This window comes from Gekko japonicus, unplaced genomic scaffold (assembly GCF_001447785.1).
Source record: "Gekko japonicus isolate JY-2015 unplaced genomic scaffold, Gekko_japonicus_V1.1 scaffold1122, whole genome shotgun sequence".
Taxonomy (NCBI): domain Eukaryota; kingdom Metazoa; phylum Chordata; class Lepidosauria; order Squamata; family Gekkonidae; genus Gekko; species Gekko japonicus.
Window position 1 is genome coordinate 453,726 of NW_015166456.1, and position 23,426 is coordinate 477,151.

A 23,426-nucleotide genomic window follows, 5' to 3' on the forward strand; every position below is an offset into this window, starting at 1 on the left:
TGGCCCTATAGTAATATATATATATGGTCTTGGCCTGAACTTCCAAAATGTGTATATTTAATATGAAGTAAACCACGTTCTTCTTATTTCTGTTGTCTTCAGCTTCTGAGCCAGTCTAATATACAGCAATGTGATTATTCAACTGCATTGAGACAGTGTAACAGAGAAAAAAACAGGACCTCATCCATCATTCCTGGTAAGTTTGCTGGGAAAGAGGTTGTTGAATATGACAGCAAAATCAGATAAATAGCAGTCATCTATCCAATATTGTAACTTCTGACCTTGTGCTGATTTGGTCACAATAGCCAGATGATAGATTTCCTTTCCTTTCACCATTACTCAGCGTTTAAATGTTATTTTTGCATCAACGTGTAAATGGCATAAAAGAATAAAATGAATCAGGAATACTAACAACCAGAGGTCATTTCGGGGGGGATCGGGGGGAACACAGTTTCCCCGGGTGAGGTGCGGGGGGGTGGGGCACATGACGAAGCCCCACCCCCTGCTTCCAGCCGCCCCGCTTCCGTCCCTCATTCAGCGAGGAGGAGGCAGGAGAAGAGTGAGGGTAAGTTGCTTCCTCCCCGCCTCTCCCCACCCCTGCCTGCCTAAAGCCAGGGAGGGCCTTGGCGGGGCTTCCTCGCACTCCCGCCGGCCTTGCAGGTCCACCGCCGGGCCCCTGATGTCAGGGGGTGTGGCATATGCTAATGAGTTATGCTAATGAGTTCCCCTAGCTTTTTTTCTATGAAACGACCCCTGCTAACAACAACAACAAAAACTAACATCAATAAAACAAAGTAATTAAAAGGGGCATATTCATACATTCCTTTATACCTGATTGTTCCCCATGCGATGGGAAAGCGTTTGGCAGACAAGTCCCATGAAAGGAGCATTGCCACAAAAGTGGCACCCAGACTACCTTTATTCTTATAACCTTTATATTCTTATAAAGATGGAATAAAAGTAGGTGAAAGGATGTTTGGTATGATCAAGGAAGGAAGGAAAGGAATTAGCTCTCATATTTGTTTTACAGTGGAACGATCTAGAGTTGGTATTTCATCTTTGTCGGGTGAAGGTACAGACTACATCAATGCCTCCTATGTTATGGTAAGTCAAAAGAATTTGTCATAAACCACACTAATTTGAATTCATCAACATAGTTTTGTCAGATCTTTGTAGAGTTTCCTTGGATGGACTACACTCCATTAGTAGTTTTTCTTTTTGCACTCATAGTATTCAAAAAAGAGTAATGTTAGACAATAATTAAAATAGTAACTTGTGGAAGTGTTGGTAACGCTAAATAAATACTAGCCTTGTTCAGTACTAATATTTTTTCCTAACTGTGTTACCCCTACCAGCTTTATTAAATAGTATTCTTGGCCTGGCATGATCTGGTCCATGGGGTCGCGAAGAGTCGGACTTGACTGTGCGACTGAACAACAACAACAAATTCTTGGCTTTGCTTGGATTGTGGGAATTAGTGTCAAAGGCAAAGCTAGCAAGAGGTGGGGCAACAGTGAGAATTTGCTATCAATGTTTACGGAGATAGTCCCTTTAAAATCCCTGGTTGAGTCAATGACCAGTCCAAATTGTGAAGACAAATGGGTTTTATTAAGTAAAAATAATAATTTGGATATTTATACTCAAATCAATACAAGGAGATATAAGGTCCAGAGGTTAGAGAGAGAGGATATGTGGTCCAACTAGTAAGACCACAGAGGACCTGAGTTATGAGCAGGGGTGTTAGCTTTATGCGTGCCCAGCCAATCACACCGAGCATGGGCAAGACTGGGCATATTTATATCCCAAAATGTATCCTAAGGGTATGCTAAAGTGTGATAGCTAGTTTCACAATTTATTTATTTTTTATTTATTTATACGATTTATATCCCACCCTCCTTGCATAGCAGGCTCAGGGCGGCTTACAGTGGGTTGAAATATGTTAAAACACAGATGCATTGAAACAATACAATAATGTAGTATGCAACAAATGGCAATCATAAATTCATATAAAAAGATAAAATGCTGATGGCGGTAGCGTCCCATAGGGTCAAATTACGCTGGCTGTTGTTATTCAGGTTAACAAAGAGGGTGTTAACAGTTCAGATGTTAACTGTTCAGATGTTATCAGTATGTAGTCAGTGGTCAGTGGTGGTTCCTAATCGAAGGCCTGGTGGAAGAGCTCCATTTTACAGGACCCGTGGAACTGTCAGAGGTCCCGCAGGGCCCTGATGTCTTCCAGGAGCTCATTCCACCAGTATGGAGCCACCACTGAGAAGGTCCTAGCCCTGATAGAGGCCAATCTGGCATCTTTCGGACTAGGGAGAGTCAGATGGTTTCAAGACCCTGACCTCAGCGCTCTCTGGGGAACATGTGGGGAAATGAAATAAATAAAGTATGATGGCTAGTTTCACAATGAATTGATGGAATTCTCATTATGGAACAAGAGCATGGTCTGGCATTTCCCAGGTGCCAGACAATGGAGGTGATGTTTCTTAATGTTTCATGACAATAGCACACATCAGAGGCTGTTTGTCCCTGTCTGCCTATACATTTGACAGACAAAAGACTGGCCATTTGGTCAGTAGGAGATGCCTAAGGCAAGGGCAGAGACTTGCCCATTCTAGTCCTTTTGGAGGGAAAGGGGGGGTTGCCTGCATGGAGGATGTTCTGGCAGAGCAGCTGGCCCTACGTTCCCTCTTTGCCTGTGTTATTAAGCCAAGATGAGATTCTCCTAGTCTCCCAGCAAAAGCCACTGTTTAAGCCAAGCCTGGCTTTATGAGGCCACTGTTTTAGGAGGTTCAGAGGTTGTTTTGGGGTGTCCCTCTCTTGGGGAAGGCCACCCCAGGTGCAGGGCCCAAGAACTATTCTGGGGAAATGTCAGCTGCCCATCCCTCTACTTCTTCTGGGAGAGCCCGTCTATGACTTCCCATGAAAAGAGCTCTTGCCTCTGTCACTACTACTCCTGTTAGTCCAAAGCAGGAGAGTTTTCTTGTCACCTTCATTGTGCTTTGAAATTGAACCAAGTCTTGCCACAGTTTCTTCTCAAGGAACTCAATTGCAGAACAGGTAATAGTGGAAGGGTGGGAATGGAGAGAAGCAAGTAACACACCATTATCTATCAAGTCACAAGCCACGTTTTAAAGCTAGGCCATCTTTGAGGAGGTGCCACAAGATTGGAGAAGAGCAAATGTTATCCCAATCTTTAAGAAAGGGACGAAAGATGACCCGGGAAACTACAGGCCGGTCAGTCTGACTTCTGTTGCTGGGAAGATATTAGAGCAGATTTTAAAGGGATCGATCTGTAAGCATCTGAAGGACCACTTAGTGATCCAGGGAAGTCAGCATGGTTTTGACCCCAACAGATCTTGTCAGACCAACCTGGTTTCCTTCTTTGATCATGTGATGAGCTTACTGGATCGTGGGAACTCTGTTGATGTGATTTACCTGGATTTCAGTAAAGTTTTTAATAAGGTTCCCCATGACATTCTGATGGGCAAACTGGAAGACTATGGACTGGATTATAGGATGGTTCGGTGGATAGGGAACTGGTTAGAGGACCGCACCCAAAGAGTGGTGGTCAATGGCGTTTCATCAGATTGGAGGGAGGTGTTCAGTAGGGTGCCTCAGGGCTCGGTTTTGGGCCCCGTACTTTTAAATATTTTTATCAGTGATCTGGATGAAGGAGTAGAAGGGCTACTCATTAAATTTTCTGAGGATACCAAACTGGGAGGAGTAGCAAACACCCAAGAAGATAGAGTTAAAATTCAACAAGACCTGAATACTCTGGAGAAGTGGGCAGTTGCAAACAGGATGCAATTCAACAAAGATAAATGCACAGTATTACACCTGGGCTACAAAAATGTCAAGCTCAAATACTGGATGGGGGATATGTTTCCGGTGAGTAGTGTATGCGAAAGAGATCTTGGGGTAAGGGTGGACTGTAAATTAAATATGAGCAGTCAGTGTGATGCGGTGGCAAAAAAGGCAAATTCAGTCTTGGGTTGTTTTAAAAGGGCCATAGCATCAAAATCGCAGGCGGTCAAAGCTCCTCTGTATACTGCCTTGGTCAGGCTGCATCTGGAATACTGTGTGCAGTTCTGGAGGCCTCACTTCAAAAAGGATGTGGACAAAATCGAGAGGGTTCAGAAGAGAATGACGAGGATGATCAGGGGTTTGGAGACTGAACCCTACGAGGAAAGTCTAAGGGCCTTGGGAATGTTTAGTTGGAGAAGAGGAGATTGAGGGGGGACATGATTGCTCCCTTTAAATATTTGAAAGGCTGTCATTTGGAGGAGGGCAAGGAGCTGTTTCAGTTGCCAGCAGAGGATATGACCCAAAGCAACAGGTTTAAATTACATGCAGAAAGGTATCCGCTGGATATTAGGAAAAACGTTTTCATGGTCAGAGTGGTTCAAAGGTGGAATCAGCTGCCTAGGGAGGTGATTAGCTCCCCTTCACTGACAGCTTTCAAGAAGAGGCTAGAAGAATATTTGTCAGAGATGCTTTAGGCTGGTCTTGTATGGCCCCTTCCAACTCTATGATTCTATGAGACCATATTCTTAGGTCATCTCATACTTCAGGTGCTATGGTTGTACTGGGAGCTTCACAAATCACTAGAAAAATACAATTTTGAAGATAAGATTCAAGAAACATCATCTGGATTCTGCAGAATAAATATGTGAATGAATTAATACCAAATTAAGACTCAAGTGTGAAAGATGCTCCTGTATAGCACCAACATGCCTATATCTCAGGGGGAAAGATATTCAGCTTTCTCAGTGAAATGGTAGTTTACTATGTGTAGGAATACTTTGTTCATGAGGAAGTCATCCCATACAATCTGTACAATCCAGCCCTAATTTTGGTACCTCAACTATTGTTTAAGTATTAGACCAGAGACTTAATTCAGTGAACAGGATAATGTTCTTCTACAGTCATTGAACTGAATAATTAAAATTGACATCCATTCTCAACTAACATTATTTGCTTTGCAGGGTTATTATCAAAGCAATGAATACATTATTACTCAGCATCCTCTCCTACATACCATCAAAGATTTCTGGAGAATGATATGGGACCACAATGCTCAGATCGTTGTAATGCTTCCAGATAGTCAGAATATGGTAATATTATGTTATGAGATCAAAATACTTTGTTTTCATCAGTATTTTCATCCAGTGAAAGTATTGGCCAGCAAGAAGTATGAAATATCATATTCTACCATTCGCTTTTCTTATTGGTTAATTTAATAGTCATTTTGATTTTGATGAAAATAAAATCAACTGCTACTTTTTCATTAAAAACAGGTAATGCACGCAGCAAATTTCAGGTTAAAAATGTTCATTCTTACACAATATTTATTTCAAACTAGGTATGTGCTAGGGAAACATTTCTAAACAAAAAGAGGAATTCTTACCTTTGTAGAAATTTACTTAATTAACAGGTTAACTTTTAAGTATATCAAGATGATCTATGCAATATCAAACTGGAGGTTTATCATAACATTTCTATCAGATTCCTAAATTAAGTGAAGCAGTTAGGCTATGTTACACAGATTGTGTGTTATCTTCTTCACAAAATAGCTACATTTAGCTTTAGCTTCTGGGAAATTTTGCATTTGTTTAGAGGTTTCTCTTATTGCAGGCTGAAGATGAATTTGTTTACTGGCCAAACAAAGAGGAGCCTATCAATTGTGAGAGCTTTAAAGTCAGTCTGATTTCGGAAGAACACAAGTGTTTATCCAGTGAAGAAAAGCTTATAATCCAAGACTTCATTTTAGAAGCTACCCAGGTATTGTTGCTACCCCATTTGGTAATAAAAAACTTACTGTGTTTTGAATTGTGAAATTCATAGACTACATCAAATCACGCAGAGTTGATATTTTGTCAGAAATGGAAAATTGTTCTCATAAAGAAGGGAACTGAAAAAAATCATTCTGCAACCTATGTGCTTATAAATCCCATTAAAAGTTTCATCTTTTATAGTAACATTATGGTGCTGTGCAGCCCAATGGCCAAAACAATGAATGTAAACTTAATTCATGTTTCCAGTCTCTCCATATTTGTAACTGTACACACTCTCTGTATCTTTTACAGTACCATCCTAGGCACAGTTACACCTCCTAAACCCACTGACTTGAATTGACTTTTAGAAGGGTATAAATCAGTTTAGGAATGCCCCTTTATATAAATAACATGAACAATGAAGCTATGGACACTATCTGTCACTCATATTTTGGCACAATCCCAGTGCGCATATTGACGGTAATTGAACAGCCTGAAAGTGCCATTATGAAGACACATAGTCCTGCATTTGGATTACCTGTCTGTTATATCAGAGTAGACTGAACAGCTGAGTTCTAAAATAAATAAATAAACGAGGAGGGGATGTATAAAGACAATCTCTGCCTTTAATATTATAAGACAGAGGATATTAATTTTGTATTTTTCTTCTTAGGATGACTATGTTTTAGAAGTGAGGCATTTTCAGTGTCCTAGGTGGCCAAATCCAGATAGCCCAATTAGTAAAACATTTGAACTTATAAATGTCATCAAAGAAGAAACTTCCAACAGAGATGGACCCATGATTGTGCATGATGAGTAAGTACTGAAATAGGTGCTGTAGTTGTTGGGACTGCCGTGTTTATGTGTTCCTCACACATCTACTTAACTGGACTTAGTTCTTAAAAATAATTAATAAGGAAAAAGAAGGACCTTTCTGTAGCTGGCACTACAAGAGGCAGGAAGGGGAAGGACACGAATCTCAGGAAAATTTTAAAAACCCACTCCTTATACCCAAGAACATATTACAAAAATGCAACATATAAAAAGCATTAGCAGTGTTTGCTATTATATATATATAGACTTCGGAATAACTGTAGTTGTGTCAACAACAGAGGGAAATCACCAGCACCAAGCCAATTTGTGCTTTTTGGTACTAACGCTCCTAGTATTTAGACAATTTCATTATTTATAGGTGGTTCGTGTTTAGAACCAGTGAACTGGCCAGAAACGATCACGTGATATGATCCCTCAGCCCACCCACCCCCCTCCTTCCTAAATAGCATGCATTAAGAAACATGGTGACCTTCTCAAAGTGTTGAAATGACCCTTTTGTCTGTGTGTCTCTTTGTCTTCAAAAAGACATGGAGGAGTGACAGCAGGTACTTTCTGTGCATTAACAACGCTCATGCATCAGCTAGAAAATGAAAACTGTGTGGATGTTTATCACGTAGCGAAGATGACAAACTTGATGAGGCCTGGAGTCTTCACAGACATAGTAAGTATATAAGGATCTGGTGCAATTTTCAAAATTCTATTACCATAAGGATCAAATGTCTTTTGCTTTTTCATCATCGTTGTTGTTAGGAAGTTAAAACTCTGGTTCTAGAACACTGCAATGTGTTGTGTCAGGATGGTAATATGAAAACCTGGCAGCCTAAAGGATGTAAATATATGTGAACACCCACTCCCAGCTACCAACCCAGCTTGTGTACTGCCCCTCCCCTTTTCTAGTTCCTTCCAATTACCTGTGTCTAGTAATGAACTATGCATAGTAGCCCTTTGGTTTTTCTCTTAATTGTCCTCGGCTGTGAGCTGCCTTCCACTTCTACAGTCACAGTTGACAGTTCAGATTCTTCCTCTTTCATCTTGTGCAAAGAAAACTTTTAACAGGGGCTATGTCGTTATAAAATCTGATGGAAGACATAAGGTGAATCAGTTTAAGATAAAGATTCCATTAGTTGATTCTTTTTAAAATTCAAACAGCTGCCGCTTATATGCTTGCTGCTTTTCTATCTGTTTCAGTAGCTGGTGAAGTGGACTATAGTATACAACGCATGCTTTCAAAATAGGGGTTTTTTTAAGATGTTACAAAGACTAAACCTGCTCTTTTTTCAAACAAACAACCATGAGCAGTTGCACCTAAAAGACATGTCCCTGTCTTAGTACTCTCTATGTTCCTGGAGAACAGGGGTGATTAACATAAACTGTATACCCCACAGATGTGCAAACTAAGTTTGTGATCCTAGTAAATGCCTTAACCATATGGAGTCATTTTAAGATACAGACTCCTGGGGTGCGTTCAGTTTTCACCAGTCTGGAACCGGTGCAGTCTATGCCGGCAGAAACGCGATCAGACTCACCCTCCATCTTGCGAATGCCTCCGTTGGACGCCCGCTCACACGCTGCGGGTGTCAGCGTTTGTTGTTGTTTTTTAAGCAGTTTGAGCATGCGCACAGGCAGCCATTCATTTAAACATTAAAGGTAAGGACTTACCTTTAAAGTTTAAATCCCAACCTGGCCTCCCTTAAGTCCCGGACTCCTCCGGGAAGGTAAAGTAAGTTTTTTTTTTGTTTATTTTAACAGACTCTCAGGGCGAAGCTTCGCCCGAGCGCATATCGCATAGAGTTAAAATAAAATGGCGGGAGAAAGCCGGAAGCCTCAGGCTTCCGACGGAAATGCCTAGGCACCGGTGGAGAGCGATCAGACGCCGGGGTGCATCGTTTACCACTGTCGCACTCTGTATACCACCAGTTGGGACCTGGTAGCAGAGTGCAACGGTGTAAAGGGCTTTACACTGGTTAGGGAGAGGAGGCAGATGTGCCCCGTCTGAACGCTGGTAAGTACAACGATTGGAACCGGCACCCTAACCGGTGTAAAGCCCCCGTCTGAACGCACCCCTGGACTCTTCTGATGCACTTCCTGCTTATAAGGTCTATGGTCATGTTTATGATCAAGAGGTGAGTGCATGGATGTGATAACACCTACCTGGGTTGAGTTCAGCACTTTTCTAGTCAGTCAGCTGGTAGGGAGTAACCTGACACTTTGAGGATTATTTTCCCCCTCTTCCATTCAAGACACTTTATGTTGAAAATAATATAGGTATAGACTTTCAAGATGTGAAGTGGCTCATAGCATTGGCACCTCTGAGTTTTTGGCATTTTCACTACTCTGGGGAGGTTTATATTCCCCTATATTTTTCAGTTGTCCGGGGGTGAGGCTTCCTATCCAGTCTGAATCAACAATCATAGGACATGCCTCCTCTAATCAGAAGCCGGTGGCAAATGTGATTGCATAGATATTGGACTCAAAGAGAAGGAGTGACCCTTAGCATGATTTAACATCCCAAGAACCTGGTGCTGTTTTGATTTACCTAGTATGAGTAAGAATGGCAAAAAGGAAAGGAAAACTGTCAAAAATTAGAACAAAGTTCTGTTTGCATTCAAAAAAACTTCATGACACATTTTCAATTTTTACACATGAAACATTATTACAAGATACTCTAATAATCCAGACCAACCACACCAATCTTGTGTCTTTTCTATCCCTCCTACTTTTAGGACCAGTACCAGTTTCTATACAAAACTATCCTCAGTCTTGTTAGTTCAAGGCAAGAAGAAAATCCGTCAGTATCCATCGACAGTAATGGCTCCGCTTTACCAGACGGCAATGCAGCGGAGAGCTTGGAGTCTTTAGTTTGACTACAACCAGTGTCTAGCATTCAGTGGTTATTCAGAGCTGGATTTTTTTCAGTATCATTGCTTTCACTTACAAAGAAATACATTGGGGGGAGGGAGGGAATTATCCAGCTAGTTGATTATCTTTTTTATATTTCCCGTCTTGGGGGGAAAACACACAATTGTTGCATATGACTTTATTGCTGAACTTATATCTTTAACAATGTGTGCCTTTTTGAAACATTTCTTGTAATGCATTTTGTTATGTTTGGACTAATTTGATTGAACTTTAATGTATTTCTAAGACTGAAATTGTGGTCTCTCTTACAGTATTAGCTTTCCACTTCTCTGGCTTTATTTTAATTTAAATTTTACCATAATTGTAGCCACTAGGGGTTCTCAGCGACAAACATGTCATCTATTTTTAAATATCCACCTTACTTGCTGTTATTTATAGCATTTCTTATGTTTGCTAGAAATATAACTTTTAATATGGTAGACTGTAAATATAATACTGATATCTGTAATATTCAACATTTTAAGATTTTGGTAGGCATTTAGAGTAGTTGATACTTACTGTAAATATTTCTATAGTAATTCCATGGACCAAATCTATATTTATAATTGTAGATTTTATATATTTTACTACAGAGTCAGTTTTCTAGTTCTGTGTACTTGCATTGTTAAAATGATGTAGTTCAGTACCTGTTTTTAATTTTAACAAAGATCTTCTGATATTATTATTATGATGATGCATCCTAAGTGAGTAACCATATCTCTGCATGCGATTTTAATTTGTGAGGAACTGAAAAAGTATTTGTTTTGAAATGAAACATTTCTATAAGAATAACATCTGTATTCAGCATTGTTTAAACTGTTTTTACCCGAGGCATTGCAAAAATAAATATCAATATTGCAGTTTCTGTTTTAGCACAGTTCAAGATAGATGCATTAAACAAGAGCACTGCTTTGCTTTCAATAACAGGGGCCAATGAAATTGGAGGTGGGTGTATAAGATGCAAAGCAATGTTCAAAAGCCTGGATATATTCAAGATCAATGTGCAAAAAAATAGCGGGTTGTTGGTGTTTTTAAGAGAATGTGCTGTGGTTACTTCTTTCTCTCTTGTGTTACCAAGAGCCATAGGTACTTCCAAGAAATATATCACATATAATGCGAAAGCAAGGATGTGAAAGACAAATGAACTGCTGCCTCCTCCCCCAACGTGCATCCTAAAAGGACACCCAGGTCTGTCCATCTGCTGAACAGATGGTTCAGATCACAGTTTTGACAATCCCACTCCTCTTTTGGGAGGCAGAAGGAAACAAAAGGAGGGACAAGTTCAATCAGTGCCCTTTCACATTTCCTCTCCTCTTTTATAATCACATCTACCTTTCTGGTCTTCATGGGTGCCAAAACTTAAACTGGAGCATCTTACTTTAAGGGAATTACTCCCCAATGAAACTGCTCCCCATCAACAGTTCTATGGAATTACTCTTCTTGCATAAACCTTTATTGGCATAACACAGCAACAAGGAGAACAATGAAACGGAATTACTCCCTAATGCCGCCTTCATCTTGAATCTCAACAAAGGCTGCGGTCACACGGAGTATTAGCCACGCTACAGAGACGGAAGATAGGCGGATTTTCCGGGCGCGATCACACCGCAACATCTGGGAAGCGTAGAGCTCCCGTGGCGAACCTGAGGCTTCCCACCGAAGATGCGGAGTTAAAAACTAGTACCTCCGAGGTACTAGTTTCTGGAAACCACAGGGCAAGGGCAGGCGTCTGATCACGTTTCCGTTGGTGGCATCCGGCGCCCGCCCATGTCCCTTCGCAAACAGGTTTTTTCCCCCCCAAGTCTCCACAAGATGCGCACAAGCACCCAACGGCGCATGCGTACAAAGAGGAAAGCGACCTAACACCAGGGGCATATACATTCCTCAAATGGGATTTTCTTATACTTCCCCTCTGTAACCAGTGTTCCCTCTAAGCTGAGTTAGTGTGAGCTAGCTCACAGTTTTTTAGCCTCCGGTTCACGCATTTTTGTCTTAGCTCAAGAAGGATGGCTCCAGAGCAAACTAATTTATGCAGTAGCCAAACTGCTTGCTCACAACTTTAATGCCAGTAGCTCACAAAGTAGAATTTTTGCTCACAAGACTCCACAGCTTAGAGGGAACCTTGGTAACCACTAGAGGAAGCACGTCCCAGCGCATGAGTAAACGTTCTCCTATATTCGTGGTTTGACAGATGGTGAAAATAGGCTATAGAACTTACTCTGTTGATGGGATCAAGAAGTGTATGCCATTCAATTTTCTAGCTTTGTCATAAGCAAGGGAACACAGATATTGTTTTGTGAGGCCAAAACAGGGGAGTTTCTCCTCTATAGCCTTAAGCCAGGGGGGTATAAAAGTGTCTTATTAAGTGTGTAAGCCCCTTGAATAGAAAAACTAATTTCAGCCAATAATGAATCGCCATGATCCATAACCTTGCCTCCACGTTAACCATTCCAGTTTCAATTCAAATAAGTGCGTTTGGAATGCCATTAGGTACCTGTAGAACAGATCTCAGTAATTTTGATTGAACTGTGTTCAGTTTCTTGTAGTTAGATGTAATCTTGATGGGGGTCCAAAGGTAAATTGATTGCGAGATTTGGCCTTAAATAGTCTAAGGGCAGCTACAAGACATTTGCCCCCCTTGTGCCAGTAAAATTTTTGAATTGCTCCCACACTCCTTTTGGCATTTATGGCAGCAGAATTTATATTTAGTTTTTGAACCATTCGCCTGGAAGCTAACACCCAGATATTTAAAATAGGTGACTTGTTCAATGGGAACAGAATTTAAGTGCCAATGGAAGGTTTTGGGAGATCTTTTAGTAAAGGCCAAAAACTTAAGTTTTTGAATCATTAACCTCTAAGTTGTTATTCTGGCAATACTGGGCAAAAGAACTCATGGCTCTCCTGAGACCTCTGGGTGTCCTTGCAAGTAGGACAGCATCATCTGTGTATGAAAGCACCCCTATGTGTCTGTTGCCTAGCTTTGGGGGATGAAACTCGGACCTGTCTAAATGGGCTACAACATCACTGATGCAAAAGTTAAAGAGGAGTCGTGCCAAAAGACATTCTCGTTTAACTCCTTTCTCAACTCTAATAGGATTTGTCAGGTGACCCTGGGAAGAGTACCTAACCCTTATAAATGTGTTGTCATGAAGGGCCTTAATAAGAAATAGTAACCTTCTGACAATACTTGAAGCTCTTTATTTGTCCCATAAAATAATTCTAGAGACTGAATCAAAAGCTGACTTTAGGTCCAAAAAGGCAGTAAAAAGAGACACATTTGGCAATCAGATGGTCCAATATCATACATTGATCTAAGGTAGCACACTCCTCTCTAAAACCGGCCTGTTCATCTGCCAGACAAGAGTTGTTTTCCAGCCATTCCCTGAGTTTCCATAGGAGGTGCCTCGCATAAAGTTTGCTCACTATGCTTAGCAGGCTCATTGGCCTGTAGTTATTTGGGTCTTCTTTGTTATTACCTTTTTTATAAAATAGGCTAATAACTGCTACTCTCCAGTCCTTAGGGATTCTCCCTGTTTGGTCAATTAATGTAAATAGGGATACCAAAACTGGTACCCACCATTCTGTGTTCTTTTTCATCAGCTCTGGGGGATTAAATTAAGACCTGGTGCTTTACCAGGCTTCAGTCCTCCCTTCAGTGGTCAGCCCGGTTTCAGCCTGCTGTTGCCCTGGTTTATTTGGATGCTGTTTTGCCATGGACTTAAATTGCATCGACTCAAACACTGAGAAAATCTGGAGTGGCAGGCAAATGCGGAAAAGACCACTGTCAGGATTCTTATCTTCTCTGCAACACATTCTGGGACAGGTGAGCCTAAACCCAGATTTATGGGCTTTCACAAACTAATGCCTACTAGCTTCTTTACAAAAAGAGAAATCGCAAAAGCCTACTGTAATCAGAAAATTTCACAAACTTAATAAGATCAGTGCAGGGAAACATTCAGTGACACAGAGAGAGATTGTCAGAGTAAGTGTGCATTCAGCTTTCCAATATTTTTATTTTTAAAAGGCAAAGGAAAATGCACAGAAGTATTAGTGTCTAAAGTCAAACAGGTGAGGACCTCATTGGGGTGACTAGTGGAAGGTGCTCTGAGCTTTCTAAAGAAAGAGCAGGGTGTATGTACATTAAATTAATTGCCTTTTATAGCATATGTGGGGGCTCAAGGACTGAGCTTCTATCACATTAGACATTTATTCATTTAGAATATTTTATGCCACCTTTCCCAATCAGGGTCCACAAGGCAGTGGACACAATGATTAAAATACAATTAAAAATTATAAAATTCAGTTATAGCACTGCTGTCAGAGGAGTATGAATCCAAGCATGAATTTCTGTACCTACTTGAGAAGTCTTTCAAGTTGCATGTGTAACTGCCTTAAAACTGCAGACAGTTTCCACTGGGGAACCTGCCCCCTTTTATTTACCTCAAAACAAGCACTGAACTTAAGCAGACAACATAATTTCCCCTTTACACTATCCTTTGGGATATAAGTGACACAGGGTTAATTTTGTTGTTGTTGTTGTTGTGGCTGCTTCCCTAACCCTGTGTCTTAATCCTCTTACCTTCTATTGTTCTCTCCCACCCATAGTACAAGTGCACAAAATGATTCAGGGACTCAGCATAAGTAAACCCAACTGTCTTGCATAAACGAGTCGAACACCCCATGCACTAAGTGCTACTCTGTTCTTGGCATTAAATTGGTATACCCAACATTAAAGTAGACCAGCTCTGAATAATGGAAGCTAGAAGAAGTAATCACCTGTGACAAAAAAATGTTCCTTCACCTCAGTGTGGCAAAATTCCTTAAAAATAATAATAGTCCTAAAGACTCAAACCCACAGTTCTCCAAGTGTCCCTTCCATCAGCATCTGCAATTGTATTTATCATTTTAGCATGTTGACAAGTTATCTAAAACATAAGTCCTTAGGATAATCTCTTTATCAATACATATTCACTGGGGGAGAATGAAGAATTATAAGAAAGCTTCCATAATCTTAAACCTGTGCTGGATTACTCATTTTTAATAAATATGCCTTGGTTCCTAAACAGAGCTAAGCAAATTCCCTCAGATAAATACAACATATTCCAATTAATTTGCATTGTAATCCATGCAACAGACTCAGAAGATATGAAGCTTGCTTATGTAAAACTGGGTCAAATATGTAAATAATGTTATTCAAGTAATTGTGAGCCACATAATACATCTTTAACTAGCAAAGTCAACTTAAGTCTTGTTTGCTGTTTTCAAGTTACAAAGAAAAAGGATATATAAAAAAACCTTGACAACACACTACTCTTGTCAGCAGGCTCACAATACACATCCCTCAGCCTAAATTGCCATTTGCCACAGAAACTTACACTGTCAGCCGTATTTCATTTTGCAAAAGCTTCTGACACTCCAGTAACACATTTCACCTTAATATGTGTGATTCAAAACACTGTCTTCATTTATGTGGACTACAATGAACAGTGGAAGAAAGCTTTGGAAAAATTGTACCGATACTTGTCAACATGAGGGGAGGGGAGGCATTAATCTTTCAGCCTGAAGAAGGGCTAACTCAGCCACCATATGAAGTGGCTTTCTCTCACAGCTGTCACTTATGCTTCGTGCTTAGATGAGTTGACCCTGGCTGTTTCTTTCCAACAGCATACCTCTTGCAGAGTCAGAACAAAAATGTTTATCAGAGTGGGACAAAAGGAAGCTTGAGAGACCTCGCATAGAACAATGGCAGTTTTACAATCAAGGAGAGGCTACAATTTCCTGAGGAAATTTTTTTTAAAAAGGTTGTTTGTAACTCACCAACACATCTCGAATAAAGTAAGGGAGAAGGAAGGGACATTCTCCTCTTCAAACAATGGCCATGGTCTGGTGAGCCCTGAAGGTAACCTGTGGGATTTTTGAGCCTTTTTCCATCTCCTTGCAGCTCCATGTTGCCTCTCCAGGTCCCTGCAAAACAGTGCCCCTTTTTGCCCCTTCTTGCTTGGACCCTGACTTCAGCCAATCTTTTAATTTATACTTCATGTAATTCTACAATATTGTGTTAATCACCACAATAATATGTTAATTGCCTCACTCTTAGAGTGATCACCTGGCCAGAACCTAGCAATACAGCTTATATGTGAAGGACCATATTAGTGTAAAACTGGAATCACAACAAAAAGAAATAAATAGTGAAGAAGTCAAATAGTTTTATTTAGTATCAAAAGGATTGTAGCAAAAGCACTGGATTTCTTTATACTCAGCATCTACATATTCCTCAATCCCATAAAAGAAAACAATTCAATGATTTAAAAGTATTTGGAAGTAGAACACAGTTCAGTACAAAAACACAGAAGCACATAGGACTCTGGGTGGTGCACAATCCAGCAATACGCTTCTCATCAAGACTTGTAAAAGAAAAGCTTCAAAAAGGAAATCTTTCTACTCAGGTGAGTGGCTGGGCAGAAGCAAGGAACCAGAGAGCTCTATGGAGTCTGGGTTTCGGTGGAGAGTCTGGTTTTTAAATCATAACCATTTGGAGCCAAATATGCCCAAGAACTGGAAAGAGTCACTTTTGACAAGAATGAAACATTTAGATCACATTCACATTTTTCAGTTGCCATCCCTGAGAATGAAGGCATGGAAATCATGGATTTTTTGATGGCAGTATGCCAACAACTCACTCCAAGATCACCTCACAGAAATGTACTCTACTGCAGAGAATGGAGTTTTTGACTTATTTAACTGTTACATTTTCAAAGACAAAAGAGAGACAGAAAAGTGCTGGATCAGAAATTACAAGGAGTAATTTTGGCACAATAACAAAAATATAATATTCTGCATTTGCCCGCTTGAGCACCTGAACTTGTAACAGTGCCCAGCCATACAAATGACAATTACTTCTCTTACCATGTGCACTTGCTTCCCATATTTTTTAATTAAGACATACACCAAAGATGATGGGCACTGAACCATGGAAAATGTTTTCCACAATACAGAGTTATCTTGAAGAAAAACACGGTATGGTCTACAACGTCTGCCATGCCTCCATTGCAAAAAAAAAAAGAATCGAGGGACCAAGCATAGATAGGGCAGAGAAATCAATATACCCCACCGTGTTAAAAATCATAGTGTGCTCAAAAAAGTCTGTATGGCTGTTTTGCATGAAATAAACTGAAAAGGAAATTACAGAAAACACCACTTTGGAGCTTTCCTCAAGAACATAAGAACATTCCAGATGGGCAGTAGAAATGTGCACCACGAAACAAATCTGCATAATTTAATTTATCAGAGAGCTGAAAACTATCAGTATTCCCAGTTATTCAGGTTCCAAATACCTCCCAGGACATTCCATGGGGGACCTCAAAGTAGCTGTTTTATTGCAAAGGAACATCAGAAACAGACTAGAATGAGAGTCACAAGTTATTACAACACTCAGGACAATTGAACCCCGAGGGCTTAACAAAGATATTTTTTAATCTCATTACACATGCTAACATCATTCAGTTCTCACATCTGTTGTAAACTGTAATTATGCTGTATGTTAATTTGCTGCTATTCACAGGTCTTACCAATCGCCTTCATCCAGCTTTAGCAATGTTTACTGCTCAGTTACTTATGCATCTTAACTCTAATTGGCCCTTCCTGGCAACACCTTCCGCACCCTCTACCTGTATGTAATGACTGGTGACATCTGCTTCAACGTATCTGAAGAAGTGTGCATGTACACGAAACTGATACCCAGAATAAAACTTTATTGATCTTAAAGGTGCCACTGGACTCAAACTTTGTTCCAGGGCAAACAGTAACCAAACACTCAAGGCCAAGCAAAGCAACCACAGGCCAAAAGCCTTCCCAAAGCAGACAGAATTAACAAGCCCAAAGAACTAATGCAGAACCAGGGAATCCCAGCAGAAACACGGGACAAGACTAACACAACAAATGTCAAATCAAAGAACCCTCCAAGCCAAACCAATTTAACAAGAAATGCTGAGCAAGCTCAGCAAATGCCAAATCAGAATAATAATTATTGGTCCCTGCCACACGCAGGGAAAAAAACGGGCAACGTGCGGCTTTTAAAAGCCGCACCAAAATAGAGACGCCGCGGCGAGATCCCACGGATCCCCTGAGCATGCGCATGTCTGAGCATGCGCAGTTCGGCCAGGAGCCGGGGATGCGCCAGTGGAAGGACGCGCCGGCGATCCCACGGCCGGCCTTGATGCGCCCTTTCCCGAAGAACCACCTAGGTAGGTGGTTTATTTTTGATGCGGGGTTTTGGGTGGAAGGGCCGGATCGGGAACGGGCGTGCCACGCTTCCCAGATGTTGTTGTGGGATCGCGCCCGTTTGCTGCGTCCCTGATCCATCCCTCTCCCAGCCCAAAACCTCTCGTGTGACCGGGGCCATTATATGCCAGTGAGTGTAGTATAGCCAGGAGATCCAAAGATTGTCTGGCAGCCTGAAACTCTAGCTCTTTTTGTGGTGAGCTAGGTTTGTTTTTTGGGCTGAGAGAACTGCGACTGACCCACGGTTACCCAGGTGGCTTCATGTGGAGGAGTCCACTGCTCTTAACCACTACAACAAATCAGAGAATCCAAGCCAATGTTGGACTAGAGAATCCAATGCAAACCATAAACACCACATGAAATAACTTGAGCAAAGAACACAAGACCAAGGAAGCCAATTTCAAAGGACAGAATGCAAGCCAAGCCAAGTAAACACCAAACCCTGGCAAGACACAGACACATGGAAAATTAAGGAAAAAACAGTCCCAGGAACCTTACAACTCTGGCTCCTGATATTCTTGGTTACTCCTGAATATTTCCAAGATTTTGGGGGACTGATTTCCTAGTATGCCCAAAACTCCTGAATACCATCCAGACACCAATCTGGAAAATAATCAATGAAGTATTTTTCAGGCATATATTTGAACTGGAAATATTTGAATACACATCCCTAATGGGCAGCCATGTTAGGCTGTAGCAGCACAATAAAGCAGGAGTCCACTGGCACCTTAAAGACTAACAACATTTATTCCCGCATAGGTTTTCATGAGTCAGAACTCACTTCACCTAATGAAGACAGAATAATGCAGGAATAAATTGTGTTAGTCCTTAAGGTACCATCCTGTTCTATTTGACATAAGACAAGATCTGCATCTAAAGTATTTTTGCTCTTTTCAAGCACAGAGAATATAAGTGGTTTTTAGACACAATATAATATTGTGTTAGACTAGAGAAAGTAACTTGTACTACACTTGGCAATTAGACTTTAATTTTGTTTCAAAATAACATGTTTGATGTAAAAACTTCCAGTTTCGTGTCTGCCAAATAAAAAAGAATATTCTATGCAAGCTTTCATGTCTAATATATTACTAAAATATTTAAAACGCAGCATGTTTCTTTTTTTATAGTGTCTTGTGATGTATATGGTTTTCTGGGCACTAAAAGGACAAATTAAATAGAAGCGTCCTTTCTGTTGTACCGTAGAGAATCAATTCCCATAACTACATCTACCAAAGCATTATTTGAATGTACCAAGCTGCCTTGTTCCATTGGTTTGTGTAAAGTTTTGCCTACTCCAATTTGCTGTGATTCTTCAAGACCTCACACAGAGCTCTTATCTAGATAAGATCCATTACACTTCAAATGCCAGCAGTGACCTGTAAGTGCTGAAAATATCTCATAATATGGAGGAATGCTTTGGGAATGGGCCTTTTGTTTGGCTCCCTAACTACTCTGTAAGCAGGAAAACCAGATTCTTGATCAGAGTGTTCCATAAACTGGTTCATAAGATGATTATTCCCAAGGATTTCACCATAAAGTGACTGTTGCCCCCCAAAATAAATAATGGAAAGATGAAAAGTTTCCTTATATACATTCTTAAAAGAAACAATTATCTAGTTACTTATTCTGAAAATGTTGACTGACTTTAATAGTTCCTCAGAATAAGCAGTCTGAGAACTGGGGCCTCTCTATATATCATAAATTAGTGAACAAATATCCCAGTCTGGGCTCACAAAGAAGATATTACAGTTTTTGTCAGCCCTTGTACATTTTAAAGACAAATTCACCTCTGAAAAACAAAGCCTTGAATTACTTACACGTAACAATACTGCAACATTTTTTAAAAATACAATAAAAATGTTTTGGCATTGGCAGAACAGGTTCAGTATAAAGGATTTCTCTTTTGAAGGCAAATACTGTCCCAGATGATGACTGAATGGAGATGATGACAATGACTTGACAGGTGGATACCTGTGAAAGTACTTTTGTAAAAAGAATGGGGCACTTCCCCAGAAAGTTCTCTTGTACAAGCCCTGTCCAAATCCATGGGATCTGCACAAAAGTGATTCAATTTGGGAGTACGTGAGCATTTCTGGTTCATTTCAGTGGGGCTTGCGCAGAAGCACCTTGCGCTGGGTCATGCCTATGGACAGTTTGCTTTGAGTTATGCATTGAAAACTAGTGACAGATAGTAAACCCTTCCCCATCCAAAAAGACAAACGGTTATTTATTGCTTGATAACGCTCTGGATATTATATACAATGCCTTCAGCTTGAACTCGTTCCAGTATTGGTCCATATACATTCTTCGTCAGTGGGATTACCATGCCTTTGGTGTTAATTTCCCCTGGAAGATAAAGTGATAAATCAATGTCTATTGGGTTCATGCTGATAAAAGGAAAAAATCAACCCCTGTTTCATAGAGCTGCTTTGAACAGGGCTGGGGAACATGAGTACAGAAGCCCCTACAAATCTACCCAGCGGCTATCTTCTATTGTTTTCTGAGAGCTATCATTTTCAGAGATGTCCCTGCTTTCTGAGGCTAGACTTGGGGCTTTCTCAGTGTCCCTTCCCCAGGGACATCCATCTGCCCCTTCTATCACTGTATTCCACCCGTGGGTGACAGCTGGGGTTTTTTTGGTTGTTCTGCTTGGCATTCCCCTCAGTGATCCCCTCTTTCTGCCTTACATATTAATTTGTAGCACTGACTTTCAGATATGTACTCTAGCTCTGATTTTTAATTGTTTTTACACTGTACTTTTATTATGCTTGCTCTAAATGTTAGCCATCTTTGTGGCCCCGATCAGGCAGAAAGGCAGGATTATAAATATTGTAAATAAATAATAAAAATAAATAAATGTATTGGTTTATAAGAATTATTGTCACATTTACAGTCACTAAGGTAATAATATTTCTTGGAAAGGTATTGCATCATCCATGACCCAAAACAGCAGCCACCCCCTCCCATTAGATTATCTTGACAAAACCTAGGAAGAGCCTTGCACATACATACCATCAAGCACCATTTTGGCTGCGATGGCTGTAGGATACCCTACGGTTTTAGCCATTGCAGAATATCCTTTAGCATCACCATACACCACCAGACTGATGTGTTTGTCTTCCAAATGACCAGATGGATGGCTGATTCCTATTTCACTTCTCATAACTATCATATCTCGTTCTCCAGTGCCTAAAAGAGAGGCAGAAAGCTGTATTTCCATTTCTTTATGCAGGAAATAATGACAAGATGCAAGCTTGATGATGAACTGTAAACCTGTGTCATTATCTCTATCTATAACTCAAAGGGCATTAAGGTACCCACTCCTATCCTCTTGCATTTTGCTTCTGGTTGCCAGTGAAACACATCTTACCTCTCTGAACAAAATAATTTTCATGCTGTGTGGTAGGAAGCGCTTTCAAGTCACAACCAATTTATGGTGACCTCCATAGGATTTTCAAGGCATGAGATCAGCAGAGGTGGTTTGCCTGCCTCTGCATGGTGACCCTGGACTTCCTTGGTGGTTCATCCAGGTACTAATCGGGGCAGATACTGTTTAGCTTCTGAGATCTAATGAGATCTTCATGCTATATCAGAATATAAATGGTCCATCTGTTGCAACACTGTTGACGGTGATCAACCAGGTATATCAAGGAGAGGACATGCATAATTGAGGTATATAATAGAAGTATTCATCTCTGCCCTCAGAATCTGGAGATAGTCATACAAATCCTGTCATGGAATGTGGAGGCTATAATTCTCTTTTACTGGCAATAAATCATGCTCCAGAAATTAAACTTGGCAGATTCCCCTTGCAAAAGTATATTATGATACACAGTTACCCACTTGTTCCATTTTTCATTGTTTCACGTACCAAAAGACAGCTTGATCTCCATGTGCTTGGCCAGTGCACCCACTATAGTGTCTGCTCTTGGAACAGGCTCATCTCCAAGCAATCCCAACCTGAAGTAGTACAATAAAAATAAAGATACTTGTCCAAACAATCCCAAACAAGCACATTACATATATAGGGTAACTATACCAATAAAGTACTTCACGGAAATATTTTTGTTCCCACTGTTCCAGATAGGAAACAGGGGTGCAAAGTCAGAGAGGCTTGCTGGGTGATCCCGGATGTAGTTTTACTACTGCAATTAGAGGGAGGCGGAGAGAAACTGGGATATACAACTTCTTCACCTAGCAATTAGTCTCATCCAGGGGTCATTTCCTGCAGGAGCGCACAGGAGCTCCAGCAATAAAGAGCCCAGGAGGCGGGCACATGCAACAACCCCTACCCCCTGCTCCCAGCAGCCCTCAGTCAGAGCAAGAAGCAGCCAGGTAAGCTGCAGAGCCCCCCCCCGGGCCCCCGGTCCAAAACAGTCCAGTGGCACCTTTAAGACCAAGTTTTATTCAGGTATAAGCTCTCCCTCCTCTGCGAGGACAGATCTGCACGTTCCCCCCCCCCAATAGCTAGCAATCCAAAACAGTCCAGTGGAGCCTGAGCGGTGGGTGTTGCCTTCTGAGAAACTTCTGGTGATGTCAGGGGGTGTAGCATGTGCAAATGAGTTATGCTAATGAGTTATGCTAATGAGCTCCTGCACTTCTTTTTCTACTAAACGACCCCTGGTCCCATCCACGAAAGAATTACACCTATACTGCATCTGAGTGGCTAAGTCCCTTGACCCTATTTCTGGGGCAGATTTTGGTGGCACATCTCCATCCCATTAATGCATTTGGTCTCAGACTGGCCAGAGATCAGGGCATCCCAGGTATGTACAACATGTCTCTGCTTCACTTAGCCAGATGCTTATACAGTGGAATTCAACTTTCCGGCTCTCCCATTGGCTGTGCTGTGCGCTCCATCAGCCACTGGCCCATCAACTGCCACTCAGGAGTACTCGCGTGCCATTGGCTGGGGGCTGGGTCTGCTCCTCTCCCCCGCCCACTGCCAGCCTGGACACTCTTCCCTGACAGAATAAACTGCCAAAATGGCTGTCTCTCCTGACAAAAACACTTCTACTTCTGCTTGGTTCTGCTGCAACAAGCTGGCTACTGATGTGGGCCACCAGCTGTCAAACCATTCTCTTCTCCTCCCGCTGTGGGGCTAACTTTTCCCTCAGTGGCTGTTGCTAGGCAACCAAGCTTGGTTCTGCCAGTAAAAAGGCAGGGGCAGGAGGCCCTTTCCAGGCCTACTTTGGACCTGGCGGGGAACTCATTGGAGCCAGTCCTGAATAAGGTTGCCAGCTCCAGGTTGGGAAATTCCTGGAGATTCTGTGGTGGAGTCTATGGAAGCCAGAGTTTGGGGAGGGGAGAGGCCTCAGCTGAATAGAATGCCATAGAGTCTACCTTCCAAAGCAGTTATTTTCTCCTGTGAAATGATTGCTGCCAATCTCCAGGTGAGGACTGGAGATCACTCAGAATTAAAACTGTTCTCCAGATGGCAGAGATCAGCTCACCTGGAGAAAACGGATGCTTTGCAGAGTGGACTCTGTGTCATTATACCCTGCTGAGGTCACTTCCCTCCTGCTTGGGTCCCCACTACAGAGAAATACTGTACTTTTCCTATGTAGAGGCTTGGGGGGGACATGGAAAGTTGAAGTCAGAGAGGCAGATAAAAGTAGGTTGATGGTTGGC

The 23,426-nt window shown here is 41.3% G+C and overlaps 2 protein-coding genes across 2 annotated transcripts in view; one reads left to right on the top strand and one right to left on the bottom strand.

Annotated features, from left to right (window-relative positions):
- The window catches only part of PTPRZ1 (protein tyrosine phosphatase, receptor type Z1), a 194,514-nt gene extending 184,626 nt beyond the window's left edge, over window positions 1-9,888 (top strand). Inside the window, exons 24-30 of the mRNA XM_015412036.1 lie at window positions 103-196; window positions 1,031-1,104; window positions 4,995-5,123; window positions 5,644-5,790; window positions 6,457-6,599; window positions 7,143-7,278; window positions 9,341-9,888. Coding sequence (XP_015267522.1) covers window positions 103-196; window positions 1,031-1,104; window positions 4,995-5,123; window positions 5,644-5,790; window positions 6,457-6,599; window positions 7,143-7,278; window positions 9,341-9,481 — 864 coding nt within the window. The 3' untranslated portion in view covers window positions 9,482-9,888. The remainder of the gene's footprint in view (window positions 1-102; window positions 197-1,030; window positions 1,105-4,994; window positions 5,124-5,643; window positions 5,791-6,456; window positions 6,600-7,142; window positions 7,279-9,340) is intronic.
- Window positions 9,889-18,838: 8,950 nt separating this feature from the next.
- The window catches only part of AASS (aminoadipate-semialdehyde synthase), a 51,431-nt gene continuing 46,843 nt past the window's right edge, over window positions 18,839-23,426 (bottom strand). The window contains exons 22-24 of the mRNA XM_015412038.1: window positions 21,667-21,755; window positions 20,808-20,984; window positions 18,839-20,141 (exon numbers count right to left, since the gene is read on the bottom strand). Coding sequence (XP_015267524.1) covers window positions 20,023-20,141; window positions 20,808-20,984; window positions 21,667-21,755 — 385 coding nt within the window. The 3' untranslated portion in view covers window positions 18,839-20,022. The remainder of the gene's footprint in view (window positions 20,142-20,807; window positions 20,985-21,666; window positions 21,756-23,426) is intronic.